The sequence below is a fragment of the Xenopus laevis genome, chromosome 1L (genome assembly GCF_017654675.1).
Source record: "Xenopus laevis strain J_2021 chromosome 1L, Xenopus_laevis_v10.1, whole genome shotgun sequence".
NCBI classification, from domain to species: Eukaryota; Metazoa; Chordata; class Amphibia; order Anura; family Pipidae; genus Xenopus; species Xenopus laevis.
Window position 1 is genome coordinate 202,804,419 of NC_054371.1, and position 13,472 is coordinate 202,817,890.

The 13,472-nt window shown below is 41.4% G+C and overlaps 1 protein-coding gene across 1 annotated transcript in view; it reads left to right on the forward strand.

The window, feature by feature from the left end:
- thbs4.L (thrombospondin 4 L homeolog) overlaps window positions 1-12,927 on the forward strand; it is a 45,622-nt gene extending 32,695 nt beyond the window's left edge. Inside the window, 10 exon segments of the mRNA NM_001088128.1 lie at window positions 543-702; window positions 961-1,079; window positions 2,051-2,103; window positions 3,671-3,864; window positions 5,091-5,269; window positions 6,562-6,610; window positions 6,714-6,910; window positions 9,513-9,685; window positions 10,452-10,591; window positions 12,732-12,927. Coding sequence (NP_001081597.1) covers window positions 543-702; window positions 961-1,079; window positions 2,051-2,103; window positions 3,671-3,864; window positions 5,091-5,269; window positions 6,562-6,610; window positions 6,714-6,910; window positions 9,513-9,685; window positions 10,452-10,591; window positions 12,732-12,784 — 1,317 coding nt within the window. The 3' untranslated portion in view covers window positions 12,785-12,927.
- The last annotated feature ends 545 nt before the right edge of the window (window positions 12,928-13,472 follow it).

Sequence of the window (13,472 nt, forward strand, 5' to 3'; positions counted from 1 at the left end):
TTTCTATATCTTTATGCTCTCTCTTGAAGAAGCACCCGGGATTCGATTGATTAATGGTGAGTGCAGGTTCAACAAATTGACTATATATATATATATATATATATATATATATATATATATATATATATATATATATATATATATATATATATATATATATATATATATATATATATATATATATATATAAAATTATTTAGCTAAATGGATACGTGAGGGAGCCCAGGGAACTGGAGCAAAATCCTGGAACTTCATTGTCCTGTGTACCCCCCTTATTACTATGTACCTAAGTACAAAATGGTACCAATGCAAAATTCCCAGACTGTTATGTGTGCATGTGTTTCAGTCAGTGCCCAGAGTCAGAACATCTGAAAGTCACCAAGGCTTGTTTGGCCCCAGCAGAATTACAGAATAAAACCAAATATTGCTTTATCCGGCCCTAGGAATGATAGGGCCCATTACACTGCACCTGGTGATGACAATAAGCAAAATCTAAAAATACAGATGATTTCTATTCCAGTGACACCTTTGTGTTTGTGTAGGACAACTGTGTGCTGGCTGCCAACATCGATCAGAAAAACAGTGACCAAGATATATTTGGGGACGCCTGTGACAACTGCCGCTTAACCCTCAACAATGACCAAAGGGACACAGACAATGACGGGAAAGGAGATGCTTGTGACGATGACATGGATGGAGATGGTAAGGCTTTATAGGAATGTAATTAAAAGTTATTTAGAATGCGTCTTTGCGAATGTTTAGCACTGCTCGCAATGTAAAACCAGTCGCTGGCGAATATTACACTGCGCATTTTCACTAATCAAATGGTTAGCGTTAACACCTGCTCTGGAGTTTCATTAAAATATATTTTGTCACAAAAAAAGGTTTTGCAGTTGTGATCTTTGCACCTATGGGCAGCTTTAGTCTCGATCAGTGGAACTGACACTTTGTATCTTACAGGCATCAAGAACATCTTGGATAACTGCCAGAGAGTTCCCAATGTGGACCAGAAAGACAAAGATGGAGATGGAGTTGGTGATATATGTGACAGCTGTCCTGACATCATAAATCCAAACCAGGTTAGTAGTATTGAGGCAAAGAGCTGCTCACTGTGATTGGAAGGCAACAATGGGCTTTCCAGATGTTGTTGTACCACAAATTCCTGATGATTCTCCTCTGTTGAACATTGTGCAGTGGTGATTATAAGACTCCCTGTACTACAATCAGACATATACAATATACGGGGGGGGGGGGGGGCACTTGGGGGCAGATTCCATAAAGGGCAAAGTGTCTAACATTAGTGAAAATTCGCCAGCGTGACGTCATTTTGGTACTTCGCCAATTCCCTAAGGGGTGCAGGCGTCACTTCGCTAGTGAAGGAGATAGACTCTAGCGTTGCTTCGCACTCTAACGCCAGACGAATTTCCGCTCTGGCGAATGGACGTAACTCTGCAAATTCACTAAGATGCAGATTTTACTGAACGTTACCTCTTGCGCCAGACTTGCCTTCGCCAGCTTATACCAGACGAAGTGCAATGGAGTGGATAGGACTTCCTCAATTTTTTGTTGAAAAATGTTCTAAGTCCCAAAAAACGCTGGCGTCTTTACCTTTTTTCAGAGTGATAGGCTGCAAAAGTCCTTAAAAATTTTTTTTGAGTAACCCCCACCCCCCATCCAGTTTCTAACATTAACTATACAGTGGGCTCATGTGTAGGGCATTATAACAACTCTATTGTCTTTATTAAGGTTCCCTGGGCTTGTGTAATGTAATGTATTTGTTGCAACATATATGTTCATGTAACTTTATAATTTCCCGCCGTATGCAAATTATGCAACGCTAGCGCATCTTCGCTTTGCTTGCCGAAGTAACCCTAGCGAAACCTCGCCAGCGTTCGGTGCCAGGGACGCAACTTTGGATTTTAGGGAATAAGCGTTGTTCTGTCGAAGTGGGCGAAGCCGTCGCTATCCAATTTGGGCCACTTAGGGAATTTGCCCGGTTTGATCACATGAGCAGAAATAATTCAGTTTTTTCTTGCCCCTCTCTCTGTAGTCAGACATTGACAATGACCTTGTTGGAGATTCCTGTGATACTAACCAAGACAGGTAATTCATCTCACCACTGGGCTTTCTTTTTTCTCTCCTTTGTTATGAGAGCATAAGTCACGATAAAGGAAATGCCTATGTACAGTGTTGGACTGAGATGCCAGGGAACCACCAGAAAACCTTAGGCTGAGGGCCCACATTCCAAACTATTGTACCTCCTCTCCTATTCTCCTAGTCTCTTTTCTCTGCATACTATACTCTATTGTTCCATTGTCAAGCCTATTTATTCTCATAAAGAAATAGGGAATAACCATGAAATAGGCCAAATGGTTAGAAGCAAGAGGCCCACTGACACCTGGGCCCACCTGGAGTTTTCCTGGTATCCCGTGGGCCAGTCCGACACTGCCTATGTACTACAACAGTGAGGCTCATTTATAAACACTGAGCAAATTTGCACCTGGGCAGTAACCTATAGCAACCAATCAGTGAGTGGCTTTTTTCAACCAGCTGCAGGTTGAGCAATGAAAGCAAACCTCTGATTGGTTGCTATGTTTTACTGTCCATGTGCAAATTTGCCTAGTGTTTATAAATGAGCCCCAGTGGGGCTCATTTATCAACACTGGGCAAATTTGCTCATGGGCAGTTGCCTATAGCAACCAATCAATAATTAGCTTTTTAAAGCCAGCTGCAAGTAGAACAATGTATGCACCTGAACAATGTATGCATCTGATTGGTTGCACCTGAACAATGTATGCATCTGATTGGTTGCACCTGAACAATGTATGCATCTGATTGGTTGCACCTGAACAATGTATGCATCTGCCATGGGTTACTGCCCATGAGCAAATTTACACAGTGTTGATAAATGACCCCCAGTGAGTATAGAATATGTAACAAAATATTAGGGGTCACTTACTTAAAAAAGCCAATGGGCAAAGTGAAAAACAGCATAAAAAGCCATTGTATTGCACTTTGCACTATGGATGCACTAAATCCAAGATTTGGTTCGGGATTTGGCCTTTTTCAGCAAGATCCGGATTCGGACGAATCCTTGTGCCTGGCCGAACTGAATCCTAATTTGCATATGTAAATTAGGGGAGGGAAATTGCATGACTTTTCGACACAAAAGAAGAATTTTTTCCACTTTTTCCTTTCCTGCCGGATTCGGTATTCGGCCGAATGTTTCACCAAGGATTCTGGGATTCAGCGGAATCCCAAATAGTGGATTGAGTGCATCCCACTTTGCATACTGTCATTCTCTGTCACAGAGACCTGCTGGCGCCCCATGAATACAGCACTGCTTGTGTTTGGCAGGGGGGGCATGTAGGTTCCTTTTCTCCCCCCCCCCAAATTGCTTGTCATTCAGATGCACAAGTTAGGGGGGCGCAGTGGATGCTGTGTACCTAGTACCATATTTTTTTTTCCTCAGTGAGGTTCATAGTGCAGCCATTCCCTCTGACAGAAATGTTCTTGTATCCCTATGGCACTCATAGTAAATGACCCCCGCTTGTCTTATAGAAATAGCCCCATAAAGTGTACAATACAAATGCAGGCTGGTGCTGAGTTTCCTTTTTCACACATGGTGATACATGTAATAATCAGCGTTTTGTTTTATTGCACCAATAAGCGATGGTGATGGTCACCAGGACAGCACAGACAACTGCCCCACAGTGATAAACAGCAACCAGCTCGACACAGACAAGGACGGCATCGGAGATGAATGTGACGATGATGATGATAACGATGGAATCCCGGATACTGTTCCTCCCGGACCTGATAACTGTAAACTGGTTCCCAACCCAGGGCAGGAGGATGACAACAGTAATGACATCTTGTTGCTCTTTATCATTGGGGAGGGTCACAACATATCACAGTTCATCATCAAATACATATACAGTATCCTTGCACAGTAGTAAGGCCAATGTTAAATGATCAGCCTTCCATTCATTGGTTTTAAGGGATTGCATTTCCCTTAAAGGAACAGTTCAGTGTAAAAATAAAAACGGGGTAAATAGATAGACTTTGCAAAATAAAAAAATAGTTCTAATATAGTTAGTTAGTCAAAAATGTAATGTATAAAGGCTGGATGTCTAATATAATAGCCAGAACACTACTTCCTTCTTTGCACCTCTCTAACTCTGAGTTAGTCAGCGACTTGAAGGGGGGCCACATGGGACATAAATGCTGAGTGAGTTTCGATTGATCCTCAGCATTCAGCTCAGCAACAGTTATGGCCCATGTGGCCTCCCTTAAAGTCTGACTAACTCAGAGTTAGAGAGCTGCCAAAAGTAGTTTTCTGGCTATTATATTAGACATCCAGTCACTGCGGCCTTTATACATTACATTTTTGGCTAAAAATTTATATTAGAAACATTTTTTATTTTGCACAGCCTATCTATTTACCCAGTTTTTATTTTTATACTGAACAATTCCTTGTTCACCTTGGAGGTAACGTTTAGTATGATGTAGGGAGTGATATTCTGCGACTATTTGCCATCTGATTTCATTTTTTATTATTTGTGGTTTTTGAGTTATTTCATTTTTTATTCAGCAGCTCTTCAATTTGCAATTTCAGCCATCTGGTTGCTAGATTCCAAATTACCCTAGCAACCATGCATTGATTTGAATAAGAGACTGGAATATGAATAGGAGAGGGTCTGAATAGAAAGATGAGTAATAAAAAATAGCCATAACACTACATTTGTCGCCTTGCAGAGCTTTTGTTTTTAGATGGGGGGTCACTGACCCCTATTTGAAAGCTGGAAAGAAGAAGAAGGAAAATAATTCAAAAACTACAAAAAAAATAAATAATGAAGACCAGTTAAAAAGTTGCTTAAAATTAGACTTAACTTGAAGGTGAACCACCCCTTTCAAAGAAATTCACCAAATACTAACAATTTGGTTGGTATTTTATAACTATTTTATATTTTCCAGTAAACGAGACAATCCATTAGCACAAACCAATGAAATGACAATAGGGGGGTGCAGTGCAAAACACTTGCCAAGCAACTCCTGTGACTCCCACATGCTTTTGTCATTGTGCTCAGATGATGGAGTCGGAGACGTCTGTGAGGCCGATTTTGACCAGGACACGGTCATTGACCGAATTGACGTTTGCCCTGAAAATGCAGAGATCACCCTGACAGATTTCAGAGCTTATCAAACTGTAGTTCTGGATCCCGAAGGAGATGCCCAAATTGATCCAAACTGGATTGTTTTGAACCAGGTAAATTGTTTAGGTTTTTTTAATGAAAAGTTAATTCCTTACTTCAGACCATTTCCAGAAAGTTTCACTTTCAGATCAGACAATTTCTCACTGTGACTTACTTACAGGTCCCCCTGGTGTATTACTTAGAGAGAAAACATATGAGCAAAATATGTAGTGGAAAAGTTTTTATTTGTATTTCCTCCATTGTTATTTTATTTTCCAATCCCAATTTGGGACTGAAAGTCAGATACAATCTAGGGGGCCCATTTACTTAGTTCGAGTGAAGGAATAGAGGAAAAATAGTTCAAATTTCGAATGTTTTTTTTGGCTACTTCGACCATCGAATGGGCTACTTCGACCTTCGACTTCGATTCGAACTAAAAATCGTTTGACTATTCGACCATTTGATAGTCGAAGTACTGTCTCTTTAAAAAATACTTCGACCCCCTAGTTCACCACCTAAAACCTACCGAGGCCAGTGTTAGCCTATGGGGAAGGTCCACATAGGCTTCCTAACAATTTTCTGATCTAAGGATAATCGTTCGATCAATGGATTAAAATCCTTTAAATTGTTTGATTAGAAGGATTTAATCGTTCGTTTCGAAGGATTTAATCGTTCGATTCGAAGGATTTAATCGTTCGTTTGGAAGGATTTAATCGTTCGTTTCGAAGGATTTAATCGTTCGATCGAACGATTATTCCTTCGATCGTTCGATCGAACGAATTGCGCTAAATCCTTCGACTTCGATATTCGAAGTCGAAGGATTTCAATTCGGCAGTCGAATATCCAGGGTTAATTAACCCTCGATATTTGACCCTAGGTAAATTTGCCCCTACGTGTTTAAAAGTGTTGTTCCACCTGTGAGTTAACTTTTAGTATGAAGTAGGAAGTGATATTTAGAAATAATTTGTAATTGGCTTTTGTTTTTTTATTATTTGTGCGTTTTGATTTATTTAGCTTTTTATTCAACAGCTCTTCTGTTTGCAATTTCAGCAATCTGGTTTCTAGGCTCCAAATGACCCTAGCAACCATGCAATGATTTGAATAAGAGACTGGAATATGAATAGGAGAGGCCTGAATAGAAAGATAAGAAATAAAAAGTAGCAATAACAATAAATGTGTAGCCTTACAGAGCTTTGTTTTTAGATGGGGTCAGTGACCCCTGTTTGAAAGCTGGAAAAAGACAGAAGAAGGCAAATCATTTAAAAAAAAAAAAAAGAGCTTTTGGTTTGTGGCAACCCTACATGCAACACACATTCTCTCATCTGCACATGTCTATATTATTTTATATTATTTTACAACATTTCAGGGAATGGAGATTGTGCAGACGATGAACAGTGACCCTGGACTGGCAGTTGGTATGTATTTTGGGATTCACTGCATTGGGTTCCTATGGAAACATCTGGGTACAGCGATAACCCAGAGCCTGGGATTTACCCGTCACACGTTGGATTATTTCAGGTTACACAGCATTTAATGGAGTTGATTTTGAGGGCACATTCCACGTGAACACCATGACGGATGATGATTACGCTGGTTTCATCTTTGGTTATCAGGACAGTTCAAGCTTTTATGTGGTGATGTGGAAGCAGACTGAGCAGACTTACTGGCAGGCAACCCCATTCAGAGCAGTTGCAGAGCCTGGAATCCAACTGAAGGTAAAATATTAATTCCATATCATAATAATTATTATCAGTATCTGTACAACGTGACCCATAATGCATCATTTCCTTTGTATTGTTCTTGCTTTTGCTCATCTTTCTTGTGCTCTGCTTGTACTGCCATGTTTCCAGGCGGCATTTAGCTTCACTAGTCCTTTCAGGTAATTGTCATAAAGAGCAATAGAGAGTAATTTTAGGCCTAAAGGCAGAAGCACACACTCAGATTTGGGGAGATTAGTGGCCCAGCGACAAATCTCCTCTTCTTTGGGGCGACTAATCTCCCCAAACCGCCTCCCATGCCTTTTCCATCAGCTAAAATATAAATCGCCGGCGGGATGGCACTCAGAGCGCTTCATTTTCTGAAGTTGCCCAAAGTTTTCTTGTGAGGCAACTTCGGGCAAGTTCAGAAAACGAAGCGCTCTGAGTGCCATCCCGCCGGTGATTTTCATTTTAGCCAGCGGGGAGGCAGTTTGGGGGGGATTAGTCGCCCCAAAGAAGAGGAGATTTGTCGCCAGGCGGTGGTTCACCTTTAAGTTAACTTCTAGTAAGCAACTTTTCAATTGTCCTTCATTATCTATTTGCCTTCTTCTTCTGATTCTCGTCAGCTTTCACATGGGTACTTTTTATTGCTCATCTAAGGGTAGAAATACACAGGCGATTTTCGGTGCACTTCCATACGTTCCGACACGACGCGAGGAAACCCAGGTGTCACGTCGGATGCGCTGAATCTAATGCAAGTAATACAAATGTTGCACGTAGAAGCTGTCGGATGAGGATGCAACATGTAGCGTATACATCTGACAGTATTGTCGTGAGACTGTGTCTGGTGTTGGAACGGATGGACGTGCACCGAAAATCGCCCATGTAGTTCTACCCTTATTCTCATGTTTCTATCCAGTCCCTCTCCTATTCATATTCCACTCTCTTATTCAAATCAATGCATGGTTGCTATGGTAATTTAAACCCTAGCAACCAGATGCTGCTGAAATTGCAAACTGGAGAGCTGCTGAATAAAAAGCTAAATAACTAAAAGAAATCACCCATAATTAAAATAAATATCTCAGAATATCACTCTCTACATCATACTAAAAGTTCATTTAAAAGTGAACAACCCCAAGAGCCATGTTTGGTCTATTAAACAATACGATAGGAAAAACTGTTACCCCATTACCATTATAGCATCTGAAGCAAATCTGTAAGGTTATGATTTGATTGTATTTAATAAATTATATATTGAAGCTCTTTTTTATTATTTGAGTCTTTAAAGAAAACAAACCTCAAAACGGATGAAGCTTTAGCTCTGTGTGATTTCATTTGTATTTTGCATTAACACTGTCCTGTATATACCTATGGCTGAGGTCCACACATACTAGAGTTCATCTGGATACATTGCAATAGTTCCAGTGGCAACAGCACTGGGTTTGTGGCATCTGCTTGTTCTCTATTCATTCCCTTATATATCATACACAAGCCAAAATCAGGAGGCAGTTATTTGTTTAAAGGACATGTAAATCCTACATTCTACTACCATGTATATAAGTTGGGCATATCTTCCCCACCCAAAGCCACATCATTTGTACTACATATACCCCCTCCGTTTGCCAGCACCATCACATTTTCCTAAAACAAATAGCAGCTTTCCCCCGGCGGCCATTTTCCCTCTGACGCATCATCAGTAACATTGACATGTACAAACAGGACATGTATGCTGGAAAGTTCATGCAAAGCAGAATGCAGGTTACACAGACACAACATACTTTGATAAAAACTTCTGCTGGGGTTGAGCACTGTAATGGTTAAACTGAGCTCAGGAGAGATGGTTAGGAGAAAAAAATAGGATCAGACAGCTAGAGTTTCTATGGGAACCAGCAATGCTATCTCTTCATTGGCTGTTAGACTGTTTAGTAATCTGAGAAGAACTGAGCATGCTCATAAGCCAACAGCCAAAGCAAAGCAGAGTGGGTTAGAGGAGGAGAAAGAATTCTAAGTGATTAAGGGGATGCTGCAGCCTTACTGTTAACCTTTTAACAACCAGAGTGGCAGTTATCTAAAGATTTCAAAGAGGCTGTTCACTGATTACATTTTTGTGGAGGGGGTTTACATGTCCTTTAACATGGCAAACATTTCCCTGCATATAACATTAGCAGCCTGTCTGCCTACAAACCAGTGCACAGTCACACAGCTGGGTAGGTGACTATGATAGGTCAAGTAGCCATTCATGGCCTCTGGAAGGCAGTCAGTGCAGGTCTCCATAATGGAATAGTGATTTGGCAAAGCAAGTTATTCTTGTTAATACTGTAGAAGGGCTGGGACGATGAGAAAGTACAGTATGAAGCACACAATCGCTGCTGTCTTGCAGGCACTGTAATGTAAAATAAAATGATACAAAGGAAATGAGATCCTATGTGTGTGTTTATATATTTATTTGTACCTGGGTTATACATGGACACCTGGAAAAGCTTTTCTACTTGGAGGGGTTAAGTTGACCTTAAAATTAACTTTACAGTTAACAAACTTGCATTCAGTAGTACAGCCGTGTCCCATGACATTGTTATATACAGTCGCGACAATAATCATTTGATTCTACCTGCTCCTCTAGGCTGTGAAATCCAAGTCAGGACCCGGGGAACATCTGAGGAACGCTCTGTGGCACACAGGAGACACCAATGATCAAGTGAGGCTGCTCTGGAAAGACCCCAGGAATGTCGGCTGGAAAGACAAAGTCTCCTACCGCTGGTTCTTACAGCACAGGCCCCAAGTCGGCTACATCAGGTACAATCATTCTCTCACTTGTGGCAGGAAAGATTTAGTATTAGATATTAAATTATAGCCCCCTGTGCAAAAGACCCCACCCCCAACTGCATCGCTGCCATTGTGTAAAAGTTTAGGACCCCCTCCCCTCTATAAATACACAGTTTGTCATTGAGTTTGGTGATTATAATTGAGCGAAAAATTCTTTGGATCAGGCACTCAAATAAAGACAATCTTCCACCAGGCAGTTGAATCAAAGTGAAGCAAGTTATTGTGTCCACAGCCTTATGCGTTTCATGGTACAAACACTAAGTCCCTAAGGCTGTGGACACAATAACTTGCTTCACTTTGATTCAACTGCCTGGTGGAAGATTGTCTTTATTTGAGTGCCTGATCCAATGAATTTTTCGGTTTGTCCGCTCTCCATGTTGAGGGCTCAGGGCAGTGCACCCGGGCCTCTTCCTTTATGTGGTGAGTAATCATCTTACTACTTCAACATTGGTTATAACTGAGCAACAGCATTGCACACAGGCAGCAAATCTGGCCCTGGCTCCTGATTGACACTTGGCACTAGAGAGATACACACCTCTACCAAACCTGCTGTCCATATGTAGCGACAACTAAACCCTACAAGTTCTCATTCCCAAATGCTAAAACATACATTTCTTTCTACAACATGTCATCAAATCTCTTATTCTGACTGTACAAACAACCCCCATGACTATAAGACAAGGATATATTCCTATACGAGTCGTGTAATTGCTCGTTTGTAACTTTGCACTTTCAGAGCCAGATTTTATGAAGGCACCGAGCTGGTGGCTGACTCTGGAGTCACTGTGGACACCACCATGCGAGGAGGAAGACTGGGAGTATTCTGCTTTTCACAGGAAAACATCATTTGGTCCAATCTGAAATACCGGTGTAATGGTAAGGAAAGCAGCCTCCGCCCAAAAACACATTCCTATAGGGTGAAGCAAATCCTTTTATTTACAACTAGTGATCAGATTCAGGGGCAGATTTATCAGAATCATTTCCTCCCTTTCGTCAATCTTTCCCAAAGTGATGGGGTTTTTTTCAGTGGAAACATACTGACGCATTGCTCGTGTATCTGACACACTGTAAATGTAACAACCTGAAAAGTGAGAATTCTCACACCTGGCCACTGGCAGTATGAAGTTCTCACCATAATGTTTCTCACTTGTGAGCCCTCTTACATAACACAGTCCAGTCCTTAGCCTTAAACCTGTGCCACTAGTGGGAGTATGAATAATGTCTGTATGCCTCTCACTACCAACCCCTAAGGGAGGAACTCCACAGGCGATTTCGGCGCGATCCAACGCGCTGCGCAAAAGCGCAAGCATCAAGTCGGATGAAACGGAAATAAGGTAAGCAACAGGAACGTCCGATGGTGTCGCAGTGTTCATCCAACGCGACACGACTGTCGGATACGCGCGCTGCGTTTGCATCCGACAGTCGTGTCGCGCTGGATGAAAGCTGCGGCTTCATTCAACATTTCCATCTCTTACCTTATTTCCGTCGCATCCGACTTGACGCCTACGTTTTTGCGCAGCACCTCGGATCGTGCCAAAATCGCCCGCGGAGTTCCTCCCTAACAGATCCAATGCTACTGAATACAAGTGTAAGGCTATATAGAATGAAGCAGCACCTTTCTTCTGAGCTATGAGCTTTACCATAAATCTACCCAGATGAGACACTTGGGTGTGGAGGCAGGGTGTAGTGCAACTGTAACTGTATGAAGTACAGAATAATTGGGCACCAGTGGTTCTTATAACTTAACCATAGAACTCATTTATTAAATAAAATAATCTACATAGGAGTTCAATGAGAGATAAAGCAGAAACTTAGAATCAGTGGATAGGAATTTACTATACTACTTTGAGGTGGGCGATATCGGGCTGTTCCAGTCATGGGCCCTAGGGCCCAACTATCAGAATATGGGTGGTCAGATCAAGGACTGCATCAATGATCCGATGTGGTCCTTGATCCAACGCCATTTTTACACCCTCTGATCGACATCAGGCTGACTTTCGGCCAGATATTATTTGGGGAAGCCTGTCAGAGGGCCCCATACACTGCCCAATAAGCCGCCGACTTAAACTGCCGGCAGCTTATATCTGTCCATGTATGGGGGCCTTCAGTACGTACTTCTGGGCACTTAGTACCTGGGATCCTAGTCCCACTCAACATGCTTCAGTGGAGCCTGTGCTGCTCAGCTAAATAGCAGTGTCCTAATAAAGTGAGTAGCCTGTCACTAGCTAGACCTGACTTGTCTAGTTCCCACTGCACCCTTCCTGCCTGCTCAGCTAATATATAATTACACACTGCCATCTAGTGGCCAGACAAGGGAAAGCTAGGGGTCAGGCTTTGACCCAGCTAAATGAGCCTAGTTCCTGTATAAACTATGGGGCCCTTCTGTGGCCACACTTTAGCGGAATGCACAATAAACGGAGAAACTATTTATCAGTCCCCTACACAAGCAATGCTGTATTCATGAGGGGGACACAGGTCCTTGTGGTTCATTCATTGATGGTGGGGGCAGGGTGCAAAGTGCAAGAAAAACATGGCAGCTGCATCTGCCCTAACATGAGTAAATGACCCCTAAAGCTTTCATTTTTTAATGTGCCCTTTAATAACATGAATATAGGATCTTTCAACAAAGCGTGTTACATTTGTATGTGATTATAATAAGGATTAATAGGTGGGGAAGTATTTTCATAAACACAGCTTTGTCACGTGGGGCCCCCTAGTTTGTTACAGTTCCCTTCAGATGAGTAACTAGAGAGGAAGCAGACCCTGTGGCTTCAGGACGGATCAGCAGGTATAGGGGCCCCACGAGACCCTAATTCATATACAATTTCAATAAATACTGGTAAAACAGGTCAATATCTAGACATTTTAGGGGCCTGAAAAATAATTTGCTGTAGGGTCCAATAATATCTAATTACATCACTGGTTCCCTTCCTGTTGGAGGACACTGGGTACAAATAGATTCTGATTCAATGTTATGTGTATTGGACTCTGATTAGTTTCCCTTCTGAATCCCCAGATACAATCCCAGAGGATTTCCAGGCATTTCAAGCACAACAGTTTTCCAGTTAAACAGAACCCACACAATATCCAGTGATTTTTTTTTTGATTTTTTTTTTGTAGTAATATGAGAAAACGTTATTTTCATGCAGCCTTGTTTTCTACCAACTGTACAATAATGTCTGTAAAATAAAATGGATACAAAAGAAATGAGATATATCCTATGTGTACCTGAGCTATACATGGACATGTGGGAAAGCGTTTATACTTGGGGAGGTTAAGTTCACCTTAAAATTAACTTTTAATTTGTTTTTAGCATAATCTGCAATGGGTCTTATTTTTAAGATATTTAAATTTTTTGTGCAGCTGACAAGCTTTTAACTACTATACAGTTACCAGCAGATATTTACCCTAGCAACAGGCAGCAGCTTAGAAATCATTATGGACCCTGAGTAGAAAGTTAAGCAACTAAACATAAAAATTACAATAAAGCAGAGAGCTTACAGTGTTTCATTATCAATAACCAGACAACATATTCAGTTGCAGGCAAGAGGCAACAATATATATGACTTGTTATAAATGCGAACTTCCCCTTAAATAATAAGATGGTTTGGGTAGCGCTTAAAAGGCTCCTATCATAGGAGAATAGTTTCCCCCACTGAAGGTTTGGTGCTCTCTGTACTCCAGTTGGCAGAAATAATACTATTTATAAGTGAAAGGCCCAGGCACATGAGATTGGTGACATGTTGACTGATCATAC